General features: G+C 38.0%; 1 protein-coding gene across 1 annotated transcript in view; it reads left to right on the top strand.

The window, feature by feature from the left end:
- Nucleotides 1–19,074, top strand: part of DNAH7 (dynein axonemal heavy chain 7) — a 173,140-nt gene that overhangs the window by 117,845 nt on the left and 36,221 nt on the right. Inside the window, exons 45-51 of the mRNA XM_070732131.1 lie at nucleotides 687–872; nucleotides 5,764–5,927; nucleotides 7,057–7,211; nucleotides 8,947–9,137; nucleotides 10,322–10,455; nucleotides 14,853–15,188; nucleotides 18,489–18,615. Of these exons, the coding sequence (XP_070588232.1) occupies nucleotides 687–872; nucleotides 5,764–5,927; nucleotides 7,057–7,211; nucleotides 8,947–9,137; nucleotides 10,322–10,455; nucleotides 14,853–15,188; nucleotides 18,489–18,615 (1,293 nt within the window). The remainder of the gene's footprint in view (nucleotides 1–686; nucleotides 873–5,763; nucleotides 5,928–7,056; nucleotides 7,212–8,946; nucleotides 9,138–10,321; nucleotides 10,456–14,852; nucleotides 15,189–18,488; nucleotides 18,616–19,074) is intronic.

Here is a 19,074-nt window from a genome sequence, read left to right on the forward strand (position 1 = left end):
TTACCAGGTGAGCCACTGCGTTCCCCGCCTGCTCGATACTGACTAGGATTTGGAAGTTGACACATTTCATTTGTTTGTTTGCTTGATTGATTATTAAATTCGTTTGCCTCCCATCTCACCACAAATCATGCAAAAGGTACCAAGTTAGGGAAGGTTATTCAAGAACTGAGGAGTCGAAGAAAGTGCCTCCATTCCACATAGCTGGTACTGCAGCTAGTTCAATGTTAAACATTTATTAGAAAAAAAAACATTTTTGACAAATTGCCAGACAGAAAGCTCCTTATGCATTCAATTCATGGGCCACATCTGTGTAAGAATGACCTTCATAAGTCAATGGCAAGCTCTTGTATGATATGTATTCCTTTTTGAGATGCAACTGTTTTTGGTATCGCATATAAATCCATTATCAATTTTGCACTGCAAAGTGAAGGCAATAATTTATTTGAAGGCAAGAAGAATGGAAATACTATTGACCTTGTTGAATTTCATCTGTGACAATTTGTCACACATATTTCTATCAGTTTTTCTATCTTGGGCTTTCAAATATAAAAACTTTTAGATGATGATGAGGGTGGAAATAATAATAATAATAAGCAATACATACGGTATATAATATTTTCATATGCATTGAAAGTAAAGCATGTAAGTAGGATAGCTTTGCTTAAAGTTTATATTTTGATTTTAAGGTTGACCTGTGTAGCAAAAAGCTAGACCGAGCAGAAAAATTACTCGGTGGCCTTGGGGGTGAGAAAACCCGTTGGAGCCAGGCAGCTTTGCAACTGGGAAAACAATATGTCAATTTGACAGGCGATATCCTCATCTCATCTGGCATTGTGGCTTACTTGGGAGCCTTCACCTCGCACTACCGACAAGTAAGGAATAAACAAACAATTGAGTAAATGTATGAAGTTTAGTAAGCTAGATGCTTCTGCAGCAAATAAGCAATAGTTTTTACTCAATATTCAAGCATATACCTTTACTTCAGTTTGAAAATAAAAGCATTGATATGAAAAGAGCATATATCATTGTTAAAAATGCATTTTTTAAAATTTAAGATAATAATCTTTAACTTTGGTACACCATAGCTGACGACTAATATGCACCATAGGTGGGACCTTTCCTAAACTCGGCCTTAATTATTGTTGGATTGTGACTCACACTATCTTTAAATATTGGCAATTATTGTTGAGGAAGATATGTTATAATTCAACTATATATGGAAATATTGTTTTAAGGAGTGATGACCTACACTAATTTTGAGATGTTTCACATGCAAGGGCTGCCATGCAATTCTCCATGAGAAAGAGTACATGATTGACCTGTAGTTGAACTTAGCTACAGTTTCTGACATTTCCATGCAAATTTGGATATAGTCTTTTTTCAGCCCCTCCCCCCAAAACCACTGCCAATTAGTACAGACAATATAAAGATACAGGACTAATGGCCTGACCTAAATTAACAGTTCCATGAGCAACAACTACTTCCCTTTAGAATCTGCAATATTTGCAATATTTCAAAAGAAACCACTCAAATAAAATGTTTTGTCTGCAGTAACTAAACTTAAGGACTTATGGCAAAATACTTGGAGAAAACCACGGAAACTCAGGATTTCCCATATGTTTCAACTAAATTTCTTGCTAATTTTTGAGCTGTTCATAAGAACTGTTCCTAAATTGCAAGGCACCGATTGGCTGAGTTACACATTGTGTTCTCTGCATAAACCACTTCTTAAGGTTGATAAGGTACACCGTGTAGAGACATTTGTAAGTAGCCTTAAAAATTCTTGGGGTTCTAAAAAGTTTAAGGAATTTAGACAAAGTTTTGATTTTCATATTTCTGAAACATGAAACATAACAGATTCTAACCACAGCCCACAATAATTTGTGACTGTCTCACTGGAGACCATGGAAGATTTTAAAATCTTTTCCTAGTTTCAGTGGAATTAATCATAATGCTTTTGTGGGATCAGAGCTAATATACTTCATAACTCAGGCCCATGGAGAAGTTAGATTAATGTTATGACTTTTCCAAATTGCAAACTATTTCCTTCATTAGACCAATGCAATCAATTCAGGTGTTAAAAAAGTAGACCGGTAATAGAATTAGACATTTATGGGGATGATAATAAAAAATATTTCATACTTGAATCCTACGTTTTGCTTTTGTGTTGGAGGGAAGCATTGTACAGTCATTTTCATTCTTCTGAAATTTCTCCATTCATAAACAATATTATTTTCTTTGTTGATTTCTTAACAAATGAATGAGGATGTATAGAGGGTAAGTATGAAACACAAGCAATACTTCTGGTAGGAAAAAAATAATATTTTTATGGTTGATTTTATATCCCCCACAAAACAGATTTAAATTATTCTAATTTCCCATAGTTAACTTGATTTTATTAACAAGTGACAGGCAATTATCCTTAAATCAATGTTTTGAGTAAGATAAACATTTAGTTGGAGTTACCGCCTAAGCAATTTCAGAGTTCTTTGAAATGTTATTTTACATTGTAATCAGTTCCCAGATTCAACATTTCAAACAGTGTAGCTAATTTATTCCATGGCATGGCAGATTTCTATGAACATATAGGCCACATGAGTAGATCCTTCGAGTTGATTGACATTAAAATGCTGAACTTTCTCTGAAGGCATATTCACTCTCATTAGTATTTAAGACCATCCAATTTAATTTTCTTGGTTTCTTATTTCTAACTTTGTTAATATAAAAACACTCTGTCTTGAAAATAAATTTGTTTTCTACCTATTATGAATTATATTTGTTTCTGTGGGAAAGAAGTACCATATTTTTCAGAGTATAAGACACACCTTTTTCCTCCCAAAAAGTGGCTGATAATTTGGGTGCATTTTATACTCTGAATATAGCTCCCCCCCACAGCCCTAACTAGCTGCTAACGATCTTCCCAACTCTTACCTTGCAGGCTCTTTCATTGTTACTCTCTGCAAAGAATGTTTTCCAAGCCTTATGTCTTTGCAGGGTTTTTTTTTCATTGCTATAACTTGCTGCGAATAAGTTTCTTTCCAGCCTTAACCAGGTGCTAACGATGTTCCCAGCTTTTACCGGCTTGCAAGCTCTTTCATTGTTACTCTCTGTGAAGAATGTTTTCCAAGCCCTAAGTTTTTCCCATTGCTCTACTTGCTCTGAATGTTTCTTTCCAGGTGCTAATGATATTCTCAGCTCTTACTGTCTTGCAAGCCCTTTCAATGTTACCCTCTCCTAATAAAGTTTTTAAAAGCCTTAACTAGGAGATAAAATAACGTGCTGAAGCTGACCACACTAAGGACGTTAGCCAGGTGAATACCCGGTAAACAAATTATTTTCCCTATTTTCCTCCTCAAAAACTAAGGTGCATCTTATACTCCGATGCATCTTATAAAATATAGTAGTTGGAACAGCTCTATCTGGATATTCCTATGTTGCCCAGAACAACCAAACTCCATCTCTGTGGGGAGGATTACAGGGAAAAGGAGAATAAAATCAGATGACCTCTAACAATTTTGCCTTCTTTTTCAGTTCTCATTTCCATCTTTCCAGGAGAAAAAAGTAAAACAGGTGAAAAGCCTGCTTTGCCAGAATTTTTTGCTTCCTGCTCCTGAACAAATATTCAAAGTCTAGTCTCCATTTTAGAGTGTTAAAAGAATCCTGGTGCTTTGCAGTACAAACTGTCAGAGTTTGTTGGAGAAAATTACAGTGATACCTCGTCTTACAAACGCCTCGTCATACAAACTTTTCGAGATACAAACCCGGGGTTTAAGATATTTTTGCCTCTTCTTACAAACTATTTTCACCTTACAAACTCACCGACGCCACTGGGATGCCCCACCTCCGGACTTCCGTTGCCAGCGAAGCACCCGTTTTTGCACTGCTGGGATTCCCCAGAGGCTCCCCTCCATGGGAAACCCCACCTCCGTACTTCCGTGTTTTTGTGATGCTGCAGGGGAATCCCAGCAGGGGAATCCCAGGAGCGCAAAAACGGGCGCTTCGCTGGCAACGGAAGTCTGGAGGTGGGGTTTCCCAGCAAGGGGAGGCTCAGGGAAATCCCCGTAGCGCAAAAACAGGCGCTTTGGCTGGCAAAAGGGGTGAATTTTGGGCTTGCATGCATTAATCGCTTTTCCATTGATTCCTATGGGAAACATTGTTTTGTCTTACAAACCTTTCACCTTAAGAACCTCATCCTGGAACCAATTAAGACAAGGTATCACTGTATTTCCAGAAAGCACACACCGACAAACTGATTCAGCTGGATTAGTTAACTTCTTTATATACGGATTTTACAATACCAGTAGCAGAGTTCTTCTTTAACGTAGCAGCAGTTAGAAGCAGTTTCTTGTTCAGAGTTCAGAGCAGACAGAGTACAGAGTGGGCTGAGCCATGCCCAGCCTTCTAGCTTAAGTTTCAGTTTCAATTCTCTGCATAGACTCAGATGTGTTTAAGCTTAACCATTGGATGACTTCGTTGCTTTGCCTATTCATTGGCTGACCTTGTTATCAGGTCTTACTCAGTTCATGAAAATTTTAACACAAACATCTTGCTTTAAAAAAAAAAAGCATTCAATCACATTGACAGAAAAACAAAAGCACGAACTGCATCTGAACACAAATTCCTTTACATTATTCATTAACACTTCTGTGCATATTTAAGTGTCGTTATCCCCGTCCCCTGGTGGATGCTCCTTACCTCTCTTCCAATCAGTCTGTTTCAATCATGGCATGAATCAGTTTTTCTGCTCAATAGATTTTGATGTAGGCTATAAGTTGCCTAGAAGGCTTTTATCTCCAAAATGAGATATATGCACCTGACCCATCTGGATGAATGATACATACCTCTGACCCATCTAAACTAGAAGCTGAGAAATGCCCATTGAATATCACACAGTATTAGGTGCTTGAGAACTTTGTAGAATGATCCTAGAAGCGTACCCAATCATACTGTTTAACAATTGAAACAGTTATTTTGCACTGTAACTTTTAATGTCACAAACTGTTAATTAAGGCCTTCTGCTTCTGATTATAGCTTTCGCTAAAATGTCTAATCTTCAGAATACTAGGTGTGTACATCTCTCTTGATTTCAGCCCTTGTTGATAAACTAGTATCTTTCGCTATGTACACTTCTGAGTTTGCTGCATGATTATTTACTTACTTACTTACTTACTTACTTACTTACTTACTTACTTACTTACTTATTTATTCCAATACACACACACACACTCACACACACACACATAGTAAAATACATGATGAAGGTTATAGAGGAGATACTCATAGTAAAATATATCTATGAAAGAATAGAAAAGAAGATATAGTAATAGAACATATCAATGAAAGAATAGAAGAAGAGATATAGGAATAGAAGAAAGGTATAGGAGATATAGGAGAGCAATAGCACAGGGGACGGAAGGCACTCTGGTGCACTTGTACTCGCCCCTTAATGATATTTCTCCCCAAGGGCATTATGGAAGAAATGGATAAAATAAAGGCTAATTAGATGGCAAAAGGCTATTCTTTTATTTGTTCATTTAAAGTTTAATTAAATAAATAACTAAAATACTTCTTGGGAATAATTTTCAAAGAATTACATGAATGTTTTTTGGTAGAAGGCCTTGAATTAAAAACGATTAAAAGTAACTCAAATTTGTCCCAGCAAATTGTCAAGAAGAGCGGCAAGGCATTGATACTGCCAATGAGCCTCATTCTAAAATCGTTTTTCAGAATAGACGTCCAACGTGTAGCATTCTTCCTTTTCAGACTCAAGGCCGGGACTGGATATTGACATGCAAAGCCAGAGGCATTCCCTGCTCAGATGATTTTTCTCTAACTGCAACTTTGGGAGAAGCCGTGAAAATTAGAGCTTGGAACATAGCTGGGTTGCCTTCTGATTTATTTTCCATTGATAATGGTATTATTATCTCGTAAGTAACAAGCTCCAGATAGGCATAGTTTATTTATTTGGAGAGTATTGTATGCTATTTTCTGCTTGCAGTGGCGCAATAAGATGCTATTGAATATTTTTCCATTTAAAAAAGCATAATATGTATTGTTCAGTAGTGAAGAGCTTAGTTGGCATGCAAAAGGTTTCAGGACATTTGAGAGGCTGGGCGCTTTTCAGCGCCAGGATGACATTTGCATTGGCACCGATAGCACAGCACCAACTTCCTGTTTTGTTGGGAGGCGAGACCCTCCAGCATGCCTACGCAGCCCCAAGATTGGGAAGCCAGCTGGGTGGGGTGAGTGGGCTTTTTAAAGGCTTGCTGCTGCCCAGCTCTTCCCTTTTTCCTGCTTGCTGCGAGGATTAATATTGCATGTAGAGCTTCCCTTGTGTTGACTACAGATCTGCTTGCCTAGCAATCTAGGGAGTGAAGTCAACACTGCACTGAAAAGACACAACTGATGAATGCAGGGAGGCCTATGTGAAAGGAATGCGGAGCACCCATTCATTTTCTTTTGTTGGGTGGGAAGCGATAACTAGCATGGGAAAAAGCCTGAATGATGGATGTGTGCTAGTCATTTCTACAAAAAGAGGGGAGTTCTAACCCTAACCCTTGGATTGTATCTCACACCTTTGTGGACTTTGAGATCCTAGCTTGTTTCCTTTTGCAAGGGCCCAGAAAGTGAAAACATAAAACTGGAAGGAAATAGATAACTTCTTCACAGGAAATGCTTGGCATTGTTCTGTACTGGTACGGCTCACAAAACGCTTTATTTCCATAAATGTGTTCACGTATGAGAGACAGATTGATATAGTGGTTAAGGCTCATGGCTAGAAATCAGCAGACCATGATTTCTACTCCCACTTTAGGCACAAAGCCAGTGGGACGATGTTGGGCCAGGCACACACTGTCTCAGCTCTAAGAAGGAGGCAATGTCAAACCATTTCTGAAAGATCTTGCCAAGAAAATTGCAGGGACTTGTCCAGGTAGTCTCTGAGAACTGGACATGATTGAGTGGAAATAAAAAAAAATCAAACACATAATAAAATCCCAAATTAATTTGACAGGCAAATTCACAAAGTTGAGCTAATTCACTGTTTTCTCTCTCCAGAAATGCAAGAAGATGGCCACTTATGATTGACCCTCAAGGTCAAGCCAACAAATGGGTGAAAAATATGGAAAAAGCCAACAGCTTGCATGTCATAAAGCTCAGTGACAGTGAATTTGTACGGACGCTAGAAAACTGTGTTCAGTTTGGTACACCTGGTAAGCTATCAAATCTTTTTAAAAGTAATTTTTTGTCTTGCAAATTTGCAAAGTACATGATTATTTTTTATAATAGCTGGAATCATTTAGATGTAATGAAATGCATCAGATGGTGAAAGCTTTTACATCTCAAAACCAATTAACAATCCTCCAAATCGAGAAAAAGTTATAGTCAGGTGGGGATTTAGGACATAACATCTCATCTAATATTTCCCACAATACATTTATCTGGCATGATACAGATTGCATTTTCCATATGAAGAGCAAAATTAAAACTGATGGAGTTTGACCATATTGCACATATGTTCTTAGTTTTATCCATTACTTATACCATCCTTGTGGAACTGAAGGAATTTTATCTTAATTGCTTTTTAGGTTTTGCTTTTAAACGCTTATATATATCTCATGACATGCTGATTCAGTTCTATACCAGAACTGTTTGTTATCATGTAGTAGTTCCATCTCTTACACACTCTTATTCATTCAACCTGCACAATTTTATAACTTTGGACACTCCTATCTGAAAAGTATTAAAATAGATTATTGGTTACATGACGGACTGTCTTTTGCTGGTCACATCTACTCGACCCACTAGAGTGGGTAGGCAAGGAATGTTGTGGGTCCCATTCTCTAGGGCAGTGATGGCGAACCTATGGCACGGGTGTCACAGGTGGCACGTGGAGCCATATGCCCTAGCTCAGCTCCAATGTGCATGTGTGTGTCGGCCAGCTGATTTTTGGCTCGCACAGAGGCTTTGGGAGGGTGTTTTTTGGCTTCCAGAGAGCCTCCTGGAGATGGGGGAGGGTGTTTTTACCTTCCTCTGGCTCTCAGGGAAGCCTTTGGAGCCTGGAGAGGGAGAAAGGCAAGCCTCCTGAGCCCACCAGAATTTGGGAAACAGGCCATTTCTGGCCACCAGAGGGCCTTTGGGGGCGGGAGAAGCTGTTTTCACCCTCCTCAGGCAATGAATTATGGATGTGGGCACTCATGCATGCGTGATAGCGTGTGCACACGCTCTTTTGGCACTTGAGGAAAAAAAGGTTTGCCATCACTACTCTAGGGAGATAACCTGGTGGGACGCAGTAGGACTTTCTCTGTAATGGCTCCCTCTCTCTGGAACACTATTCCCTGAGATTAGAATAACCCCCACTCTAACACTCTTCCAGACGGTGCTGAAGACCTGGTTCTGCCAGTGGGCCTGTGGAACGCAGAGCGGGATAGAGCCCATGAAATGGCTCATATGATGCGTTGTGGCTGGAGTGGGTAGGTGGGTGGGGGTTATTTTATCAATGTATTGCATGATTCTCTCTTTTATTAGTTTTATTGTTTTTATAAAAGGTTTTATATTCTTGTAAGCTGCCTTGAGTCGCTATGTGCTAATAGGGAACAATATAAATTTCCAAATAAATTTCTCAACAAACAAACAAACAAACAAACAAACAAACAAACAAACAAACAAACAAACAGGCACTATATTTCCAACCATTTATTATACTTTCCTGTGTTAAATATCACAGCTATCATATTTTATTAGTGGCAATCATATTTAAGAGCATATTTGGCACGTGGAGCTAGTGTGCAAATGTTTATATTTTCTACACATATTCCAATTACTGAGTCTTTAAGACTGCTTTCCATCTCAGTTTGCTAATGTGCTTATAACTGTGTGTGTTTTACGTCCTTTGTTCTTGCATCTTGTCCATGTACGGTTTGTCTCAATTTCTTGGCTGAATCGAAGTGCTGCTGGAAAATGTCGCCGAAGAGTTGGACCCCATTCTGGAGCCTCTTCTGCTTAAGCAGACTTTCAAGCAGGGTGGCAGCATCTGCATCCGCCTTGGGGATTCCACCATTGAATACGCTCCGGACTTTCGCTTTTACATTACAACCAAGCTGCGAAACCCCCACTACCTCCCAGAAACCTCCGTCAAAGTGAGCATTTTGCAGGGGAATCTCAGGCGGCTGGCTTTTGTTTCATAAGCAAGGGGATGATCTAATTAGCAGTATCACAATCCCTTCCTTAAATCTCTCCCTATGCATTTGCAGGCATATACTGTATAATAGCAATAGAACTTAGACTTATATACCACTTCACACTGCTTTACAGCGCTCTCTAAGCGGTTTACAGAGTCTGGACATTGCTCCCCAATTCATTTTACCCACCATGGAAGGATGACTCAACCTTGAGCCTGGTGAGATTTGCATTGCCAAATTTCAGGCAGCTGGCAACCAGCAGTCAGCAGAAGTAGCCTGCAGTTCTGCACTCTATCCACTGTATGGTTTATCATGATAATGCATATGTAACATTAATATAAGAAAATGCTTTTTCCCCATTCTCTCCCTCGGACATATATGTGAGTGATTATGTGTAGTATATATAATTTTAAAAATATTTAGGGCAAAACTTTCTTTGGAAAAGCATCTGAGTTGAAAGCTAATTAGTCTATCAAAGTCCAACCCACAGATTTTGTTTGATTGATTATGTGGCAATTTTTCAAAGTCATTGCCAATTCTTAATAACCAAATGGTAGATTTTCTCCATGGTGATCTGTGCTAACTTGGATTTACAAGCCCTCCCATGGTCCCTTTGGGCATAGAGTGATGGTATTTTCTGATCAGAAAGTGGAAATTACTTATGTCAGTCTTCTCCAACCTACTACTTTCTATTTGTGGGAATTTCCACTCACTATACACAAGCATGGAAATTCTACAAATCAGGAAAATATATTTTGAAAATACTTGTTTGGAAAAAAATGCTGTATAGTGAAGAGGAGAACTTTCAGACAAAAGCAGAAGTAATTCTCTTTTTTTTCTCAGAAATATTTGATAGGGGTTAGAACAGGGGTCCCTAACCTTCATTGGTCAGGAACCGGACTGCAGCATTGGACGGGAGCATGGATGAGCAAGCAAAACTGAAACTATTTCCCTTGTCCATGGAAAAAATGTGTTCCACAAAACTGGTTCCACAAAAAGTGCCAAAAAAGTTGGGGACCATTATGTTAGAATGTATCACAGCATCCTGAAGTTTAAGTATCTGATTAGGATAACTGGTGTTGACTATGGGGTTTTGGACTTACCTGGCTCTAATTCTAATTTGGAACTCTTGAAATTTTCAGGTAACTTTGTTAAACTTCATGATAACTCCAGAGGGGATGCAAGATCAACTTCTTGGAATAGTTGTCGCAAGAGAGAGGCCAGATCTGGAAGAAGAAAAACAAGCCCTGATCTTACAAGGAGCTGAAAATAAAAAGTATCAAAATAATATTAGATAGAAAATTATCTCAACTGAATGATAATGTTCTACAGAGAGAAAGTAATTAACATACAGAAGTCCTCAACTTACAACCATTCATTTAGTGACCATTTAATTTTATGATGGCATTGAAAAAAAAGTGATGTATTACTGGTCCTTACATTGAACATGGTCACAGTCCCCCAGTGGTCATCTGAATATCATCTGGGCTCTTGGGAACAACATTATTATTATTATTATTTTTTATTAGATTTGTATGCCGCCCCTCTCCAAAGACTCGGAGCGGCTCACAACAACAAAATAGTAGAAATCCAATGATTAAAATAATTTAAAACCCTTAATATAAAAATAATCATACATCTCATACAAACCATACATAAAACGGAAACGGGCCAGGGGAATCAATTCCCCCATGCCTGATGACAGAAGTGGGTTTTAAGGAGTTTGCAAAAGGCAAGGAGGGTGGGGGCAATTTTAATCTCCAGGGGGAGTTGATTCCAGAGGGTCGGAGCCGCCACAGAGAAGGCTCTTCCCCTGGGTCCCGCCAGACGACATTGTTTCGTCGACGGGACCCGGAGAAGGCCAACTCTGTGGGACCTAACTGGTCACTGGGATTTGTGCTGCAGAAGGCAGTCCCAGAGATATTCTGGTCCGATGCCATGAAGGGCTTTATAGGTCATAACCAACACTTTGAATTGTGACCGGAAATTGATCGGCAACCAATGCAGACTGCGGAGTGTTGGTGTAACATGGGCATATCTGGGAAAGCCCATGATTGCTCTCGCAGCTGCATTCTGCACGATCTGAAGTTTCCGAACACTCTTCAAAGGTAACCCCATGTAGAGAGCAGCATCCTGCAGTCATGTGAACCGTGGTGGCACAGTGGTTTGAATGCAGTGTTGCAAGCTAACTCTGCCACTGCCAGGAATTTGATCCTGACCAGTTCAAGTTTAACTCAGCCTTCTTTCTTTTTGAGCTCAGTAAAATGAGGATGACTCAGCTTGTTGGGGCAATATGCTGACATTGTAAATTGCTCACAGAGTACTGAGTGGCTCTACTGTGAAGCAGAGAGCGATATATAAATCTAAGTGCTAAGTTAATTAATTAATTAATTAATTAATTTATTAATTTTATATGCTGCCACTCTCCGAGGACTCGGGGTGACTTACAACATATAAAAAACAACAGAATGCAATAGATAAATCCAATTATTTACACAGAACAACCAATCTAAAATCCCCAGATACGTTAAAATCAATCATACACATTCAGGAAACAGCCATACAGACATTCGTCAGCCAGGGAGTAAGATCTAATCACCCCAAGCCTGGTGACACAAATGAGTCTTAAGACTCTTGCGGAAGACGAGGAGGGTGTGGGCAGTGCGAATCTCTGGGGGGAGCTGATTCCAGAAGGCCGGAGGCCCCACAGAGAAGGCTCTTCCCCTAAACCCTGCCAAGTGACATTGCCTAGTTGACGGGACCTGGAGAAGGCCAACTCTGTGGGATCTAACTGGTTGCTGGGACTCATACAACAGAAGGTGGTCTTGCAAGTAATCTGGCCCAATTTTCAACCTGCTCAGTTGGTTTCTGACAAACTCCATGGGGAAGTGGGAAGTTACAAACCACAGTCATTTGATTTCTCACTTAATGACAGTGGGTGATTTGCTTAATGTCTATGGTAAAAGGTAATAAAAGTGGGTGTGGCCATGGGATGGCTCACTTAATGACAACATTGCTTAACAACAGGTTTTGCAGTCTTTTAATGTGGTTGTAAGGTGAGGATTACTTGTATGTAATCAATAATTGATTAATGATTGATAAAAAGTAGTTGACTTTGTTACTGAAAAAGTAAGAGTTGTGAAAATTCTTGGACTAACAAGACCTTTTCTGTTCCCTGTAAAGTGTGGTTTGACTTTGTAGGTAATTGAGAAATTAGAAGAGTGAAAACTATTCTGTAAATGTACTCTTGAGCTTTATTGGCAGAGAATTCTCTGTAACATATGGAGAGATTTTGGCAATATTATTTCTCTTTCAAATAAGGCTTTTAAAAAGTATTCTATAAAGGGCCAGTGATAGTCTATGTGTTTATACAGAAAATCCTTCACTGAAACATTTGAAATATGCTAAGTGATTTTTTTTTGGCATTCCGTATTTTCCTTTGTAATTTATGCCTTCTGTACCATTGAATGATTCTGTGCCTATTATATGCTAAATCACAAGAAAACTAATGAAGATTTATATTAACCAAATTTTAACATGTGGTACAAAGGGGGACATTGGGTTTTGATCTTGGTTAAATAGCTGTACAAAACAACACCCACAGGATAGCTCAGGTAGACTTCGTTATTGCAAGATGCAGTAATGGTCACCAGCTTATAAAGGAATTTAGCATCTTAATGGAGAGTAATGCAAGCTGTCTGTGAGGGTTGTATGGCATCTCCTACTTTTTCAGTCTATTAAATAGTTTTAAGGAGAAACGGAGAAGTGCCAATGTTTTAATGTTGACTTTTAGACTTTCTAGAGACATCTAGCTACTGCATGATAAAGTACTAAACCACTGAAACTAGATGAGATTGTAGATACTGTTTGATAACAGAGGTTCCTATTGTTTTATTCTTCTAAATACCATAATCACGAACCCTCTCTTCTGAGTGGACACTTGAGAAGCTGATGATTAACATATGACAAATTCCAGACTAGGAAAGAATGCTGCATTCCAAAGTGGACTTCATTAGTTTCAATATAAAATGCAGCTCAAAATGGCAGCTCAAGGACAGTAGAATTATGAAAGGTCTCTGGCCATTGAGAAGATCAACCCGGACCTTCCCCAGGATTAGCATAGATCAGAGAAAGTTAGGAGGTAGGGATTGAACTGAGCCCCACTATTAACTTTTTCTAAGGATGGAAAGCTCATGATTTCAATAAAATGGGCTTCTTCAGAAGACGAACTCTATTACATTTTAGATTTTAATGAGGATTATGGAAGTTAAGTGCAACACATTTGAAAAGCATCAAATTAGGGAAAGCTGATCCAGACTTACAGTACAGATAGTCCTTGACTTATAATAGTTCATTTAGTGACTGTTCAAAGTTACAAAGGCACTGAAAGAAGTAACTTATGACAGTTTTTCATAGTTGCGATCTTTGCAGGATCCCCCTGATCATGTATTCAAAATCCAGATAGTTGGCAACTGGTTCATACTTACGACTGTTGCTGTGTCCCAAGGTCATGTGATCCCCTTTTGAAGCCTTCTGTCAAGCAAAGTCAATGGGGAAGCCAGATTCACTTAGTGACCAGATTACTCACTTATCAACTGCAGTGATTCACTTAACAACTGAGGCAATAAAGGTTACAAAATGGGGCAAAAGTCACTTAAAAAATATCTCCTCCAGAGTAATTTTTTTTAATTTTTCCTCTACATCATAAAATACAAAAAGCAATATACCTTCTCTTTTGTTACAATAAAACAGTTTTGGATTAATAAATCTTATATAATCAAATTAAACATTCTTAAATCCCATCTATTTAATTTCAGTTATTGTCACACACCCCTTATTCCCTTCCTTCTAATTTCATCATCCAGATAAATTTCCATTAAGTCCATCATTAATATTCCTTAAACTATTTGTAAAATCAATATCTTTCACATTTTATAATCTTAATATCAAAGCCGTAGTGCCTTCTTCCCTCTTAGTGAAAATCTCAAAACAGAGATTTAAAAAACCCCCAAATACAAACATTTAAATTCATTACTTTTTATTATGCCATTATTATATTTCATCAAACCCCTCTTGATAAATTAAGATTAAAGCAATAAAAACAAATACTTTGATTTTCAAATCTGTAAACCACATTTAACACACTAGTCCAAACTGAATAAACCTGAGAAGTCTAAATTAAACCTACTTAAGTCACCTTAATATATTTCATTTAGTTATTTACTAAACAGGGACCAAACCACGTTCCCTTCTTCCCCTCCCCTCCAGGGAGGTTTGGGCCAATTCAAACTGAATCGGCACCCTCAAACAGCAGGGAACCAGTGTTTCTCCGCGGGAGCAAAAGTAACGCCGCTGCCACCGGGACGCTGACTATGTGCCTTCTCACAAATATCTCCTCAACAACAGAATTTGGGGCTTAATTGTGGTCGTAAGTCGAGGACTACCTCTATGTGTGTTTTGCTGATTGGCTGGAATGGGTCAAGAAACTGTTGTATAAAATCAGTTTTGTGTCTGTTTTCTACCTTAAAGTTTAAAATAAGTGTCACAAATTTAACCCCTCAAATCCAGTTTTGTTTCTAAAGTCATTGCTATCTTAGGATCCCTTGACTATATCAAATCATTTTTAGATCACTCGTGGCTTCTGCAAGGTATTAATCTAATTTTCTGTTATAGACAGCTGCAGGAAATAGAGGACAAAATTTTAGAAGTTCTGTCATCATCTGAAGGAAATATTTTGGAAGATGAGACTGCTATCAAGGTATTATCTTCTTCTAAAGCTTTGGCTAATGAAATTTCGGAAAAGCAAGCCATAGCAGAAGAAACGGAAAAGAAGATAGATGCTACCCGGATGGGCTACCGCCCTATTGCAGTTCATTCATCAATCCTTTTTTTTTCAATTGCTGACCTGGCTAATATTGAGCCCATGTACCAGTATTCCTTAACCTGGTTCATCAATCTCTTCATCATGTCTATAGACAATTCAGAAAAGTCAGATATTTTGCAAGAAAGGTATATGAAATCATTATGATGCTAATGTTGCTTTCACCATCTGTTCTAACTGTGGAGCATCTAGCAGGAGTGGGTGGGTTAGGTTTTTCTGTTTTTATTACTTAGGCTATTTATTATATTGAAGCATTCTAGATAAAATTTATTTATTAAGTTTGTACGCTGCCCATCTCACTGTCAAGTGACTCTGCATGGCCTACAGCATCATAAAACAGCAATATAAAGCATTAAAACTTGAACATTAAAAATTAATCAAAAATAACCTGGGTAAAATAGGAACCAATACAGAGGCAGGTGGAGTTGGTATTTTCTTCTAAGTCTACTAACTAACCTGAGATTTGAATCAAGTTATATATTAATCAAGTTATATGTTAATCCAGTTAGCATATAGTATGTGTACTGATTTTATTGGATTAAGTATGTCTTTCCATCCCCAGCAAAAAGAGTATTTTATTGTAATTTGAGCCAGGATGAGCAAATCTATATTTGTTAGTAGAGTTTCAGATTATTTATTTCCCCACTATTTTCCCACTATTTATTGACTTAAAGTGTTTGTTTGTTTGTTTATTTATTTATTTATTTATATATATGCTGCTTCCTATTTCCCAAATGTGTTCTAAAGATAACAGTGCAGAATGGTATTACAGGTAGTCCTTGACTTACAACAGTTCATTTAGTAATTCTTCAAAGTTATAACGGCGCTGAATAAAATGACTTGTCACCATTTTTCACAGTCTTTGCAGCATCCTTATGGTCATGTGATCAAAATTCAGATCTTGGCAACTGATTCATATTTATGACAGTTGCATGTCCCACGGTCAAGTGATCCCCTTTTTTGATCTCCTGAGAAGCAAAATCAATTGGAAAGCCAGATTCACTTAACAGCCAGGTTATTAACTTAACAACAGCAGTGATTCACTTAACACGTATGGCAAGGAATATGGTAAAATGGAGCAAAATTCACTAACAGCAGATACCTTGGGCTCTATTGTGGTTGTAAGTCAAGGACTACCTGTCTATCAGGGAGACGGGGGAATTGTGGATATGCAGGAGTCAATTTTTCTACAGAAAGAATGTGGGTTTTGTTCTGTTCTGCTTCACAAAACAAGTCTGTGTTTTTGGTTTTCAACGTTGGAGTTCTGATAAAATGAATGGAATGTATACCTTTATAAAATATTTTCAATATGCTCAAGCCTACATGAAGAGAGAAGCTGTTGTGCACATATTTTTACCTGTGCAAGTACTAAAACATTGGAGACCAAGTAATTTGAAAGAGATAAATGCCTCACTCTGAATGAACTGTGTAAGAAAAAAAGCTTACAAATGGAACATTCGTAAGCTTTTCATTCAAAGTTTTCCTTCCCCTCCAAATGTTCTTCTTTAATAATTCAATAAAAATACCAAAACAGGACTTAAATAGCAAACCTTGAGAAAATTAGGCAAACCTAGCTTGACTAATTTCACTGTCTTCAGTCAATTGGACACAGCATTTAAGTTGACTTCACTGAAAAGTCATTTAAAAAATAATGTGCTGTGAAAATTGAGTTCAGTGTTAGATTTTATGTGATATTCATTGTTAAGGAGTGTGCAAAATCCTTGAGTTATCAAGGACATGCACAGAGGAAAACATGGGATTCCAGTAGATATCCAGGAGATATAAGTAATTATTCAGTCATACAAGACAGATACATTAAAGTGAATAAAATAGTGTTTACTTTTAGAAATAGCAAAATAGCACAGTCAAGTTCAACAGTCAATATCTCTCAATACAATAATAATATTACAAGCCTTCTTTGTTTTGCATATCAGACATACATTACAGCTTACAAATCCATCAAACTAACACAGAGCTTACTACATCAGTCACAGTGAATCAGCAGAAAGAACAGAGAGAGCAGACAGAGAAATAATGCTTTCTGGCTCCCTCTTATGGCAATTTGCAACACTACTTCTTAAAACTATAGTACTTCAATACATACAAACATTCATTGTTAGCTTGTTTATATATTGCAAACCCAACTGTTTTGTACATAGTACTAACATTCATTTGTAACTTGGGACTGCTAAGTAATAAATACAAACAATATTTAAATTCAGCCCCCCCCCCTCCCCTTCGCCCTCCTGTACTTTTTGGGTGTTTGATTGCTTGATGTTTTCTTCTGTTTGGACCTGTTTATTCTCATCTTGGACCCATTACTCACAGTTTAGAGTTGTTGACACTTTAAATGGGCCAGCTATGTTTCTTGCAATGTTGACTGTAGTTAGACAAGGCTGCTGCTTGTATGTGTTCAGAGATACTGTTTTGCAAAAGTACATAGGCCTTTCTGAAAATGCATAAATTGAATACCTGTGTTCGTTTTCAAATGGACTATATGGCAAAATTGTAGCATTTAATGTTTAGTAAGTTATGTCAGTCAGGTAACCCCATTAAGCCATAATATAATTTGGGGTGGGGAAGGGGAGGGACACAAATAACTTGTGCACTTGGTTTTGGTTTAAGCCCTAGTTTGTTCTTAAGGTAGTTGTTGAAGGAAAGACACATTGAAATAACAGTAAACAGTTCAGTGAAGATGTTAACACAGAGTTCATCTGCTGTAAAAAAAAAAGCCAGCAGCATCTTAGAGATAATAAGAAGCTGTTGAAAATAGAGATGTCAATATTATATTTTCTTATATGACTGAATACCATGACTATGTCTGTAATATTGTGTGTAATTCTGGTTATTACATGTTTGAAAGGATATAGTGGAGCTGGGGAAGGTTTAGAGGAGGACACCAAATGGAAGGGATGAACAGCTTTCCTATGAGGAAAGTTGTAATATTTGGGAGGAGAATAAGAGAGGACATGAACTGAGGTTTACGAAATTATGCCTGGTATGGATAAGGTGGATATGGATTAGCTATTTCTCCAATTCCAATTTACTAAAACCAGTCAGTTGCCATTGAAATTTAATCCTGGAAGAATCAGAACAGAAGAAAGCATTTTTAAATGTGTTTTTTTTTTCAAAATTTACTTTACAAAGTAAGTCAACTTGGGAATTGCCATGAGATGTAATGCAACCAACTTGAAAAGTGTTGAATCAGTTCATGGAAGTGGGTGGCTATTATATGTCAGTATGAGTCCCTTTGAAGGGTATCTGCTGAGTGATTAGTGGGGTTCCTTGTATAACTTTTAAAAAATAAAATATTTAATTGAAAAAAATCATTTACTCCTGTAGAATTGAAATTGCAAGGATCTTCAGACTTGTGGCTGCCACAAGTGCTGTCTTTTAGACCCCTTCCCTATTCTTTTTAATGCTTTCAGACTGAGGCTTCTCAGAGACCACTTTACTTACTCCCTCTATGTCAACATCTGCCGCTCGCTCTTTGAAAAAGACAAACTGCTCTTCTCCTTCGGCCTGAACGTAAATCTTCTGAAGCACGATAAATTGGTTAGTGCTGCTAAAAACACATTACTGGACGGGATTTTTGCATAATGGGGTTACCATGTGTTTGAGACTCTAGTTTTCCCCAAATATTTCTAAGCTCTGAGTTCCAGCGAGAAAGTAAAAAGGGCAAAAATTGTCAGAATGGCTTGTTAACTTTTTAAAGAAACTGGAGCAGCCCCTTAGCCCTTTGATGCCACATTCATACATTTCCTAACATTCTTTCTTTCTGTATCTTCATTCTATCCTGCCATTCTCTCAGTTCATTGCCCTGTTGCTCTCTCTGCATCTTCAGTCCTTCTCTTCTGCTTGCATCTAACCTTGTATTCCTCCCTAACTTTTTGCTGCTTGCTTGTTCCCCCCCCCTTGTCCTAATTCAGTCCTCACCAGATCAGATCCCTCTTTTCTCTTCAAACAATTATCTTTCCCTCTTTATCCCAGAACCCAGTCTCTTTTGCTTCTCTC

Source organism: Erythrolamprus reginae, chromosome 1 (genome assembly GCF_031021105.1).
Source record: "Erythrolamprus reginae isolate rEryReg1 chromosome 1, rEryReg1.hap1, whole genome shotgun sequence".
Classification (NCBI taxonomy): domain Eukaryota; kingdom Metazoa; phylum Chordata; class Lepidosauria; order Squamata; family Dipsadidae; genus Erythrolamprus; species Erythrolamprus reginae.